The sequence below is a fragment of the Carassius auratus genome, chromosome 1 (genome assembly GCF_003368295.1).
Source record: "Carassius auratus strain Wakin chromosome 1, ASM336829v1, whole genome shotgun sequence".
NCBI lineage: Eukaryota > Metazoa > Chordata > Actinopteri > Cypriniformes > Cyprinidae > Carassius > Carassius auratus.
The window spans coordinates 18,246,239-18,258,484 of NC_039243.1; the positions used below are offsets into that span (position 1 = coordinate 18,246,239).

Genomic DNA, 12,246 nt, shown 5'->3' on the forward strand with positions numbered 1-12,246 from the left:
TTGTTAACATATTGTGTTGATGTGGTGTTGAACATTCACAGGTGGCTCCATGAGGAACATTTCAAGGTGACTGAGTTTGATGTTTTATGATGAGTATCGAGTTTTAAGGTTACAAGAGCAGGGGCATGTAGGATTGATAAATGATAGTACTTTAGCACTGCTCAACAGACTCACATGCATGCAGTTACAGTATAATACCAGACCAGTACATAATGTACCTCCACTGACAACAAGATAAGTCCATCAATAGAACCTTTGACTCCAATAAATATCAACACATTCAGCTATACAAAGCATACAAACTCTCTCTCTCTCTCTCTCTCTCTCTCTCTCTCTCTCTCTCTTCAGCTATGTCTGTAACAGTTTCTCTCATCTCCACATGGGTTCCCATTAGCACAGAACTTCAGTTGCCATCATTTAGGGGCTCATAACATCAAAGCTTTGAAGTGTCATACTGTTCCACCCCCTAAAGTTCCCTTTAACCCCTCCAACTCATACAACCACCCAATTGCATCCATGCATTTATTTGTTATATTTTGCATTTAATTGCAACTATTTCTCTACCTCAATTTCCTGTCTTCTTCATAGTGTGTCGCATTTGCCTTTGCCACTCTGAATGGATGTTTCACTGTTCACGTTGGGAACAGTAAAAGACAGAATCAGCCTTCACTTAAGAGCTCAATAAATCTATACCTTAATAAATAAGAAAACACACACACACACACACACACACATAAAACAACATTTTTAAAATCATTTTATTATAATTAATTACTGTAAATTAATGTATTAAATGGACAGCGGCATAAAATGTAGGACATTGGAACTTCAAAGAAACAGGGTCGCCCTTATGGACATCATCAGACTCTGAACATGGCCTGTACACTTCAAATACTGTACAGTCAAGCTTAGACCATGATCTAGAGAAATATAATTTGCCCTTCTCATGTTTCTTACTGCTCTCAAGATCACAATTCTAACTAGCACATTAGTCATTTCTAATGTAGAGTCTCTAAAAGCCATTTTAAAGAAATAACAAATCAGTGATTTTCTTGACAGGAATTAAGTAATTGCCCAAATATTCTAAAATCTTTTATTGGCTGATTCTTGATTAATGAAGATCTGTCTTTAAACTCCACAAGGGGCATCTGGATGTGTGGCTTTGATCGGCAGGCTGGACTGAGTGGTGGAGAACCAGGAAACCGGCTGACAGGCTCTGCTTTTCCACCCTAATTATTCTAAACTTTTGTTTCGTAAATGTTGTTTTCCCTCCCTGTCAGACTGAAATCTAATTCTCCAATGGGGCCTTGCTGAGAAAGATCACAGAGCTCTCACTCTTTCTCAGTAAGCCGGACTTTCCATCAAAGCCCAGCCCTGTATGCTTGAAGCTTATAGGTGATCAGCGTTTGAAGAGGCTGCACTAAGAAATACAAAGAGAACACAGCTAGTTTATCTCCAGAGAGAAGAACCTGACAAATGATGGAGAAGTATATGCATGCAAGTGTACTCCTCCATTCCCAGATGGTTATTAAGTCTAATGTCAGTGTCTGATGTAAGGGAGGGCTTTCAAGTTGCAAAATATTAATTTTAACAGATGCTATTTCTTAGCAAGGTCACTCCAAAGACCTCCTCGGTCTGGTTGGTTGTGTATCAGAACAGATACTGAAACATTTAAGATCAACAGTTCATGGTTTTTATATTTGAAAAACAGCATATTGAACAAATGAGTGTCAGTAACAACACATCATGCTCTACTGGTATTCACACCAGCAGAACTTCCTCTGCTCTGTCCTTGTACATCCAAAGGATGGAATTATTTCCATGCACCTGAGGTCTGAGGAAATTTTATCAAAAAGTGATTTATTTATTTATTTATACATTTTTTTTATTATTATTTTGGGGGGAGAGGGGGTCGTCTCAGCAACCCTCTTTAAATCTCAGTCTAAGCACTGTTTAAAAAAAAAAAAGAAGAAGCTTGATATAAAGTTTGCGAAACAAACAATACGATTTTATTTCATGGGTAGTTAATGATTAGCTATGAGGTAAATGGTTATATATGTAGAGTGAGATTTTTTCAGCAAATAATAAGTCCTACAATTCCAAGATGCAAGAACAAGAGTAATGGTTATTATAAATACTTGAAAAGGTATCGTAATACTAAAATGACCCATAATACAGTTTTAAATGAAATATTTTACCCCAAATATATATGAAAATATAAAATCATAACATATTTATATATAATGTTTTTTATGTATACAATCATATTTTAGTTTATAATTATTTTCATAATATAACTATGTTTTTATTTGTTCTATTGATATTTTGACAAGCTCATTAAATAGGAGAGAATACAACAGGTGACAGATCCGCTGGACAGTCAGTCACATCCACATGTGTGTAAGGAACGCTGTTGTAGCACATGCAGAATGAGACCTGGCATTGTCTTGGACTTCCCATGAAAGATGTGCTCTGTACAATTCCATTATATGTCTCCATGTCAATGGTACCTTCACACATATGCATGTCACCCGTGCCGTTTGCACTGATGCACGTATACTTCCTGATTCTTTTCAGAATATTATTGTATGGTAGTTAGTAAAAGACCTAAATTCTTTGTGATTGTGCTTTGAGAAAATATTTTTTATTTGTTTGACACTTTTCATGAAATTTGGCCCAAAATGATGAGCCATGCAAAGACTGAGATGCTCCTTCTATAGACAAACATGACACCCTCACCTATTACCAATCCACCTGCTTACTGTGAACTGTTTAAACAGTTTAACTTGGATATTCTGTCTCTTTCTATCTCTTTTCACTTTCATTTTGCCTCTGTCCCAACTTTTCTGCAGTGTGTTGCAGCCATCAAAATCAAAATCTGTTTATATTTACAAAATACATTGAAGTTGGTCAGGGAAAACATTGGAGGTCTTTTCTTTGTATTTTTGTCAACTAAATAAAGTTAAAGAGAATTAACAAATCATAGATTCATGGTTTTATTGCATTTTACAAAGCATCTCAACTTTTCTGGAATTGGGGTTGTAGTAATTTGAAAGGGTCTGTTTCAGTTAGGTTGCAGTCAACGTAGGGGGCCTAAATGAGGTCAAAACTGTTTTCATCAACAATTTATTATAAAAAAAGAAAAAAAAGAAAAAATGATTGGCAAAGGAAGTTTAATGCTGAAATAAAGCCTGTACTATTGTAACATGTTGTGGTCTGTTCCTTTTTTGCAATAAAATGCATGTGGTATTCAACTTTTTTAAATGAAAATAAGAAGAGGAAAATGCAATTAGTAAATCAAAATATGTTTTAAAAAAAATTAAAAGAAAAACATTTAGTTCAAACCAAGACCCAAAAAAAAACATTACCGTCTTTAGCCGCGAGAGGGCGCTCTATGCTGCTCATTGCTCCTGTAGTCTACCACTGAGCAGCATAAAGCGCCCTCTCGCGGCTAAAGACGGTAATGTTTTTTTTGGTTCTTGGTTCGAACTAAATGTTTTTTCCTCATCATGACCTATTTTTGGACTGATGCGACTTATACTCAGGTGCGACTTATAGTCCGAAAAATACGGTAGTACACATATTATATGGGCTAATTTTATGGTGCTATTCTGTTGTTTTTGTTAATGTTGAAATTTTTGAAATATCTTATTTGGTGGTCATATGGATTTGAATCAGAAGCTTTGAAGATTGATTGATATATTGATTTACCATCTAGTAGAAATATGAATAAATAAAAAAAAGAAGCAAAATAGCATTTTAGTTTAGTTCCAGCTCATAAAGGAGATGTTGATCTATTTTTAAAATCAAACCAAATTATTACATACTTTGAAATTTCATTGACAATGACTAGTCTATTACGCGATAATGTGAGAAATAGTGTCATTAGAAAAACTTTTGACTGGTGTTACATGTTTGTAAAGTCAAGGAAGTTGCCTTCATGGAGATCCATCATCATGTGGACTGAATGAAAAAGCAGGTAGTGAAAACTGCGGGCTCTGCACATACTGTATTGAAGTGTGGGATGTTGTGAGATGGAAATCTCAGGATGTGCTCAGGGAGATTAGATTTTTCAGAGTCTTCCTGCTGCCTATGAATCAAGACCAAGCGATAAAGGCTTTTGTTAAGTAAATCTATCCACACAAAACAGACTAAAGACTCAAGATATCTGTTGATCAAAGGAGATCTAGAACAGTACAACTGAGCAACAACAACAACAACAAAAAGATGGAAACAGTCAGAAAATCTGTCATGCTTCACAGGGTGAAATCTAGTAATAAATCAAGCAATGGAAGACACATTTCTTGTGTGTTTGTGCACACTTGGCGAATAAATGCTCATTCTGATTCTGATATTCAACAATGTGGTAAAATTCAAATTCTGGTCTCCCTAAAAACCTTATCTTTCAGAGGATAGGCAAACTGCACATATGCAATTCCTTTCTGTACAACCCACACACCCTGAGCCAGGAATACACACAACAGCCATCTCCAACAATAAAAAGCACAATCCACTATACAAATATTCTCAATATCCATTTTTTTTTTTTAGGGGGGTGTTGTCATGTGTCATCTGTTGGATGCCACAGGGACTCAAACAAACATCCGCTGAAAAAAAATGAGATAGTAAACATCCTTTTGCTCTCCTACTTCTGAAATACTATATTAAAACACAAAAGAATACCTGGAGAAAGATATTTACTATTATAATATATATATATGTGTGTGTGTGTGTAATATCTAAAAATCAGGCTCAATTTTAATTTGACAGCTGACCATCTCTGTTTGATTTCCGTTTAATTTGGTTGTTTCTCTTTCTTCGTGGTGGGCACGTGGCTTCCTACAGTCTGCCATACAGCGCTACCGCTATTGTATCAGCTGCTAACAGGAATTTTGCAGAGTCAAACTGAATAAGCTGGTGGGTGATCATAGACCCCATCATCTGACAAAGTGGCTAGTCAAAAGTATCTTCGGGAGAACATGACAGAAAGCAGAATGTTTCAGAGTGGCAGAAGCACGCCTCAGATCTGGTTAAAGCAGTCCTGGTGGCAGTTGTCATGGAAACAGAGGTGGGCGGTAGGGCTGTCACTGTCCCATTAGTCGCGGTGATGAGTATATGGCACGTGGGCAGCTCCGAACTGTTGCACTGCAATAATAAGGCATCATCTACTGTATGATTTCCCATATTAGCATCTCACAAAGGTTTCATAAAAAAGCAAGAAGTCCAACATCAAAATGTCTTTGCACTTCTTGTATGATACGTTGATCAGAAAAATTAAGCACATTTATCAAAGAGGGATGATATTTGGTAGGGAAGATGACATTTTATAAATATATTGTACTGTAGGAGGCAGGAAAAACTGAGAGGTGGAAGGAGCTACACAAAGACAAAAGCAGAAAGGACAATGGAGAAAAACTCTCACGTGTTCCTCATAGACAGTAATGAGATTAAATTAAGAGCAAACAACACTTTGGGCATTTTTTAAGTTCCAGATAAATTATTGTAGATACAAAAGTAAAATCTCCTGAGATAAGAGAAACTTGTGAGTAATAATATGTTCCTGAGGGGGTGATTTAAAGAAGATGGTCTCATATGAGGTAATAAATAGGTTTAGTTTCAGAGGATCCCAAAATTGAAATCTCATGACCTGTAGATGCATCATGACAAATGACATGTACTGAATGTTTTGACACTTCGTCTTAATGTTGAACATTAATCTACAGCACAAACCCGACCAAGGGCAAATAAACCCCAGTGTCATTTTCAAAAACAGTCCAATGCTTTCTAAAGCCCTCGAACAATCAGTGAAGTAAAACCTCAAGCCCAGCTTTTCGTCTATCACGAGACGTCAAGTCTGACTTCTATTTTCACCACTCCAAACGTCCTCTTCACAGATTTGGCTGGAGCCCAGTAGGCGATCATATTACCTTCATGTCACAACACACAGCTATGATGGATGGCCGTTGTTGGTACTGTAAAGCTCCATACAACATTATTCGCCAGCACTGCTCCTTCAAACAGAGATTGTCTTTCTCATATAGGGCCACCGTAGAGCAGGAATGGAGATCGAGAGGGACTGTTTTGTCATGATGGACCAATGGCATGACTAGAAGAACTCTGGGAGTTCTAGTACATGAGGGTATAGTGGGACCATGATTCAGTTGTTAAGGGTAAAAGTTACATACACATAGGAGATATATATATATAAAGTTGACCCCTGACCTCTGGTTCAGTCCTTGGATGAATTCAGTAGAAAGGTATGTACTCAGTATCCATCATCTTGATCTCTCTGGGAATTGTTAATATCACAAACAGGGCATATCTCTGTTCTCTTTGTCATCCAGTCAGTCAGTGATAAACAGAGGAGGGCTTCGGTGAGTCTTGGAACAGGTCTTGGTGTGTACGCCCCCTCAGGACGTTAAGCGGGAGATCTTATCCCTCATGTCTCTGAAATGTTTAGCTTCTGTGCATTAGCGGAAGGGTTGCCTGATCTTCCCTGGGAGCCCTGTTCTACGTCCCCTTTTCTTTAGTTCTACCTTTATTGTTTTATCTTGTTATCTGAGGTTGCTAATGTTGACAGCAGTTTATACAAGCATGCAACCATCTTCAGTGATATCTGTGTGTATACCGCCACCAGCTGGCAAAATGGAACAGTGCAATCAATATTACAAAATGCAGAAAATGCATGAAACATGATTCTTACTAATATAATATTTTTTTTATTAAAATTATTCAATAATTAAACAATTATAGTTAAATGATTTTCAATGAAATTCAATAAACCTTAATAATAATAAACATAATAATAGTTGACACTTACAGTACAAATGTCTGAATTTGAATGCATTAGACAGTGAAATATCAAACCATTCGGTTTTCGTTACATTGTTCTTGTTTAGGCAGAACAGAAAGATCCATTTAGATATAGTGATCTAAATCACATTAGTGCTTGAGATCCATAAGGCTGTCAGTGTTGTCCACAATGTGGCTGTAACAGTAATAGCTGCACTTTTGAAATTCTTATCATGGACGTAGTTTATGATGGACATCGCACCCTGATAAGCCTCTTCACATGTGGGCTGGATTTGATCTTCGGGTAGAAGGAAGCCGTGCTGCCCTTCATCTCGTAACTCAAAGGTAAAGGAGTATGGGATCCCTATGAGTCTGGCAAAATCACGAGATGAGCCAGAATTGGCATCTGTGAACAGTGTGAAGTATATTAATGTGTTGTCATAAGTGATAAACTTGCATTAATATACGTTTTATATATATATATGTATATATATATATATATATATATATATATATATATATATATATATATATATATATATATATATATATATATATATATATATATATATATATATATATACTATAACTATAACTATAAACTATTTTCATAATATTATACTGTTGTGATGAACCAATACGTGCTCTATATTAAAAATCTAGTTTTTTTTTCCTTTCTAAATTAACATAACACACTAAAAACTAAAATCAAGTTTTATAACAGTGTTTACATATATTTTTTTTATCATTAACTTTGAGTTTGCACTAAAATACAGTAATCTAAATGTAAAAACAAAAAGAAATGATCTTGCACAATTAAATATATAATATCGACTAATGCTTATAAATGAAAAATCTCCATTATCAGGCAATAACTAATATAAACATATTTTGCATCTCTACTTGATACTGATGCAGATTGACATAAATATAGTATTACACAAATTAAGTTTTGCTTACCAATGGCATTGCAAAAATGGCAGCCACCATGAGTGGAGACGACTGTATTAATAAAACCTTCTAGGCCTTAAGAATGACTGTCTTCATATTAGGCGAGTATATACTGTTATAAACATACTCACACAACACATCAGGGGAACTGCCCACTTTGTAGCTCTTCCCGTGAACTGATTTGATGGCTTTAGCTGCAGCAAGACCTACTTCCATCTGCAAATACATTGATAGACGTGCACATTTGTCCCAATCCTAAAAGATCCTAAAAGCATTGGTTCTGCTACTTACCAGTTCATCGTAATTGGGTGCTGAGATGTTCGGGTGTCCATAGGGGACAAGGATCAGCTGACCATACGAGTGGATGGTGAGATAACAGAGCAGTTGGTTTTGATGCATTCCCAAAAAGTCAGTGACGGCTTTGGCCTCTGATTCAGACAGAGGACTCGGACCATTATAGATTTCTGAACAGCAGTCCCTGGAAATCCCGACCACTAGTGAAAGAAGACAGATGGATTAAATGATCATGTGAGGACTGTAAAATCCTATTTTATTAGCTCCTTTTGCTTGATTGCATGTCTACTCATGATTACTGCTACATCATGCTTGACTCTGCAAAAGCACAGCAAATGTGTATCATTGTAACTTTTTATTTGGTTACCACTACAATATTAGGTTCATCTCTGCCAGCTTAAGCACGCCTGCAATTTAAGACCAATTTAAGGGTAGGACTGTGGGAAAGTCACGATTAAAATAGTACATTGAGTGCTGCTAAGTCATCTGTTAAATCATGTTTATAATCCTTATCTCTCATTAGAACTTAGTTATTTTAACTAATTTATTTAAATTGCTCAGATGCTAAACACTTGGCACAAGAAGTGCAATTGTAATCATTTACAAATGTAAAAATAGCATCTACAAATATTTAGTGGCATATTAAAGGTGGTAGTGTCAATATAAAATATTATATTTTTGAGTTGCAGGATTTTTATTTGTTTATTTGCTCGTATATATTTATTGTTTGTTTTGCATATATATATATATATATATATATACAGTGGGTGTGGAAAGTATTCAGACCCCCTTAAATTTTTCAGTCTTTGTTATATTGCAGCCATTTCCTCATTAATGTGCACACAGCACCCCATATTGACAGAAAACACAGAATTGTTGACATTTTTACACATTTAAAAAAGAAAAAAAAGAAAAACTGAAATATCACACGGTCAATAATTATGCTGTCTAATCAGCATCTTTATATGCCACTCTTGTGAGGTGAATGGATTATCTCGGCAAAGGAGAAGTGCTCACTAACACTGATTTAGACAGATTTGTGAACAATATTTGAAAGAAATTGGCCTTTGTGTACATAGAAAAAGTCTTAGATCTTTGAGTTCAGCTCATGAAAAATGTGGGCAAAAACAAAAGTGTTATGTTATAATTTTGTTCAGTGTATACAGTATATATATGGAAATAAAAAATATACTTACTGCCCCAGTTAGCATAAAAGTTGCGGTTAAGGTCTGTGCCAAAACATGTACAGTTTCCAGTGCCTGGTGATCTGGACTTCCTCCAAAGTCGAGTCTTTAAAAGATACAACATATATTTTCTATGCTAAACATATAAACTGTGCAGATATTTTATCTTCATCGAATGTGTGTCATATAGAAGTATTCAAAAGGATGAAACTCACTGTGTCATCAATCCAGGAATAAATATATCCATCCATATTCAGCACCGGGGTGATGTAAAAGTCCAGGTTTTTAAGCAATGCGTTTACCTTTGAGTCTTTTTCGTAGGAGCCCAGGATCTTTTTTGAGCATAAAAAGCAGTTACATAATTATTATTATTATTATTTATTTTTTTAGATCAAATGTATTTAATTTAAATATAAATCTAAACTTTATATTTGTTGAAACTTATATACACCTACACCTGTATACAAAAGCATTATTATCTATTCATGAGTATGAGAAAATAACACAGCATTTTTAGGAAAATAAATAGTTCCTGATTCCTGCATTGCATTTACAGATCAGGACATTCTAAACAATGGCCTGTCATGTAATATATAATGGATGTGATATTTCTGGGAATAACACTGAAGATGTATGTCATCATGAGTAAATGCTTCATAATAACTTTACTGTGGCAGAGACTCACCTCTTTAACGAAATACTGGCAGAAAGCTGGAGCGATCCATTCTCTGGCATGAATCCCACAGTCCATCCAAACAGCTTTCTTGGTTGTGGTGCTGTTCAAGCCGATCTACATGTCAGATGCAAACAAATGACCAAGAAAGTACTATGGTAATACCATGGCATTATTTCAAGCACCTTTTAATATTAACACTCGACACCATCACTGTCCCATTGTACCACTTCAGAAATTTTATTAAGGTGCGCAAACGTAATCGAAAATAGGTTGTGTGGTTTTATTTGATCTTGTTTAATGCAATGATTAAAAGCTATATTTAATGGCTCCTTTTTGTGTATATGAACAGTTTTTAAAACAGGGTTTATAGTTAACTAAAACTACAATTCCACAACCATAAGTAACCATTTCGGTTACTTGAATTGAAAATAAAAAAGTGAACTATAGTAAATAAAAATGAATAAAACTATGATATATAAACGTTCACATCATGATTTTCTTTAAAGCTAAGTTGTGAAAAGCACTATACAAATACATTTGACTTAACTTTTCTTCTTCTTCTTCTTCTTATTATTATTATTATTTTATTTATATTTTATTTATTGTTTTGCTTTTCCAATTTAATTTAGCATTTAGCAATAATTTACTGTAGCATTTGCAACTTCCTGCATTTCCTTAATGGACAGCTGTGTGTTTAAATTTTCCTTTTTTTTAATGAGAAGATTGTTTATGATAACAAATGGAGTTTGGCACTACACACCAGTACCTTTAGTAATGAAATGTTCCTGTTTTCATACGTTTGCCCATATATCATACTGGAAACAACATCCGGGTTTTCCCTTTCAATCTGATTCATCCATGCTGAAATCTGTATGGAGAGATTTATCAGGTCAATAAATTAACAAACAAATCAATAAATCAATCAATGTGGTATGCTTGTACAGGATAATCTCACCTCATCCATGGTGTGGTACTTTGTGTAGTCATATGATTTGTGTTCCAATCCACCAGCTAGTCTGTAATGAATTAAGATACTTTATTGAATCTAATGGAAAAACAAGAAAACAAAACTTGTTTTTCAAACTCAGGAGACCATTAAGTTAATGTCAGAACCCTGACATCTTACCTGTCCTGGACCACCAGAGCCAAGACCAACAAAACCCACATTATTGAGCCCTTCATGGTTGGTTTCTTATCCAAGCTTGCTGAACCTGGCAGCATGAACCTAGTGCAGCCTGACAGTGACTTATAAAGTGATTTCTAACTGACAGAGATACCACCTCAACCGATGTTAATATTTAAACCAAAGACATTTATTCAGCATCTAACTTATCATAAATCTGTTCCAACAAAATGAGCTGTTAACAAAGCGCAACTTGCTGTAATCAGGGCATTGTCAATAAATATTAAGGTAGCACTTTATTTTACAGTCCTGTTCCCCATATACATACTATTTACTTATTATAGTAATTACAATAACTATGTAACAACTAGGTACTAACCCTGAACCTACCCTAAACCTACCCCTACCCCATGTAGTTACCTTGTGTTACCAGAACTTTCTTAGATAAATACACTGTAAGTACACTATAAGTACATGTAATTACACATACTGAAAAATAAAGTGCAACCAATATTAAAGTATCCATGAATTAGCCTTATTTGTTCAGTAAACATATTTGCCTTAAAATTTGTTAACTTGACATAATAAATAAAGAGTCAACGTTTAAAAAGAAGTCAAAGTAATGGATGACTTAAGTTTTATTTTGTAGTCCAGTCAACTGATGTTGTCTTGTTTTAACAGGTAAAGCCATGCCAACAAGAAAACTATTTATTTTAAATAAATAAGATGAGTTAATTAAACTTAAACAAATCTGTTACCCAGCCACCTTACAATGTTTAGTTAAGATGGGAACATTTTATATATAGTATACTGTACCGTCAACTCATACTTTATCGAATGCTTAGATATTTCCGAAGTTTTGTTGTGTGCGACAAGTTTAAACTGTGCACTATAACTGCAAGACATCAGCTCACGTCATCAGTAGTGATATCTGAGCTATTAATCATCATCATCACATATATCTAGTAATCACTTATTAACAATAATGAATAGTTCCTTTGGGCTGGGCAATTCTTTGAAGATTTTGTGATTTTATGATGATTTATTGCCATTTTTTATGACATCCTGATTCCAGACTGAAGCAGTCCAATAGTCCAAAGGTCATGAGTGTTGCATTTATGACTTTTTATATAATTATTGTATTTCCATTTCGACTTTCCATTTATTATACACTTTCAAACAAAGATACAAAAGCGTTAACTGGGGCAGTACCTTTTAAGTCACAC

General features: G+C 35.0%; 1 protein-coding gene across 1 annotated transcript; it reads right to left on the minus strand.

Moving 5' to 3' along the window:
• Window positions 1–6,788: 6,788 nt before the first annotated feature.
• cpo (carboxypeptidase O) lies at window positions 6,789–11,176 on the minus strand. The gene is made up of 9 exons (XM_026205738.1): window positions 11,024–11,176; window positions 10,853–10,913; window positions 10,664–10,765; window positions 9,907–10,011; window positions 9,437–9,553; window positions 9,234–9,327; window positions 8,035–8,237; window positions 7,875–7,959; window positions 6,789–7,198 (listed from the first exon to the last, which is right to left on the minus strand). Exons 1-9 carry the CDS (start codon window positions 11,116–11,118, stop codon window positions 6,933–6,935), a joined length of 1,128 nt encoding a protein of 375 aa, XP_026061523.1. The 5' UTR covers window positions 11,119–11,176; the 3' UTR covers window positions 6,789–6,932.
• Between the last annotated feature and the right edge of the window lie 1,070 nt (window positions 11,177–12,246).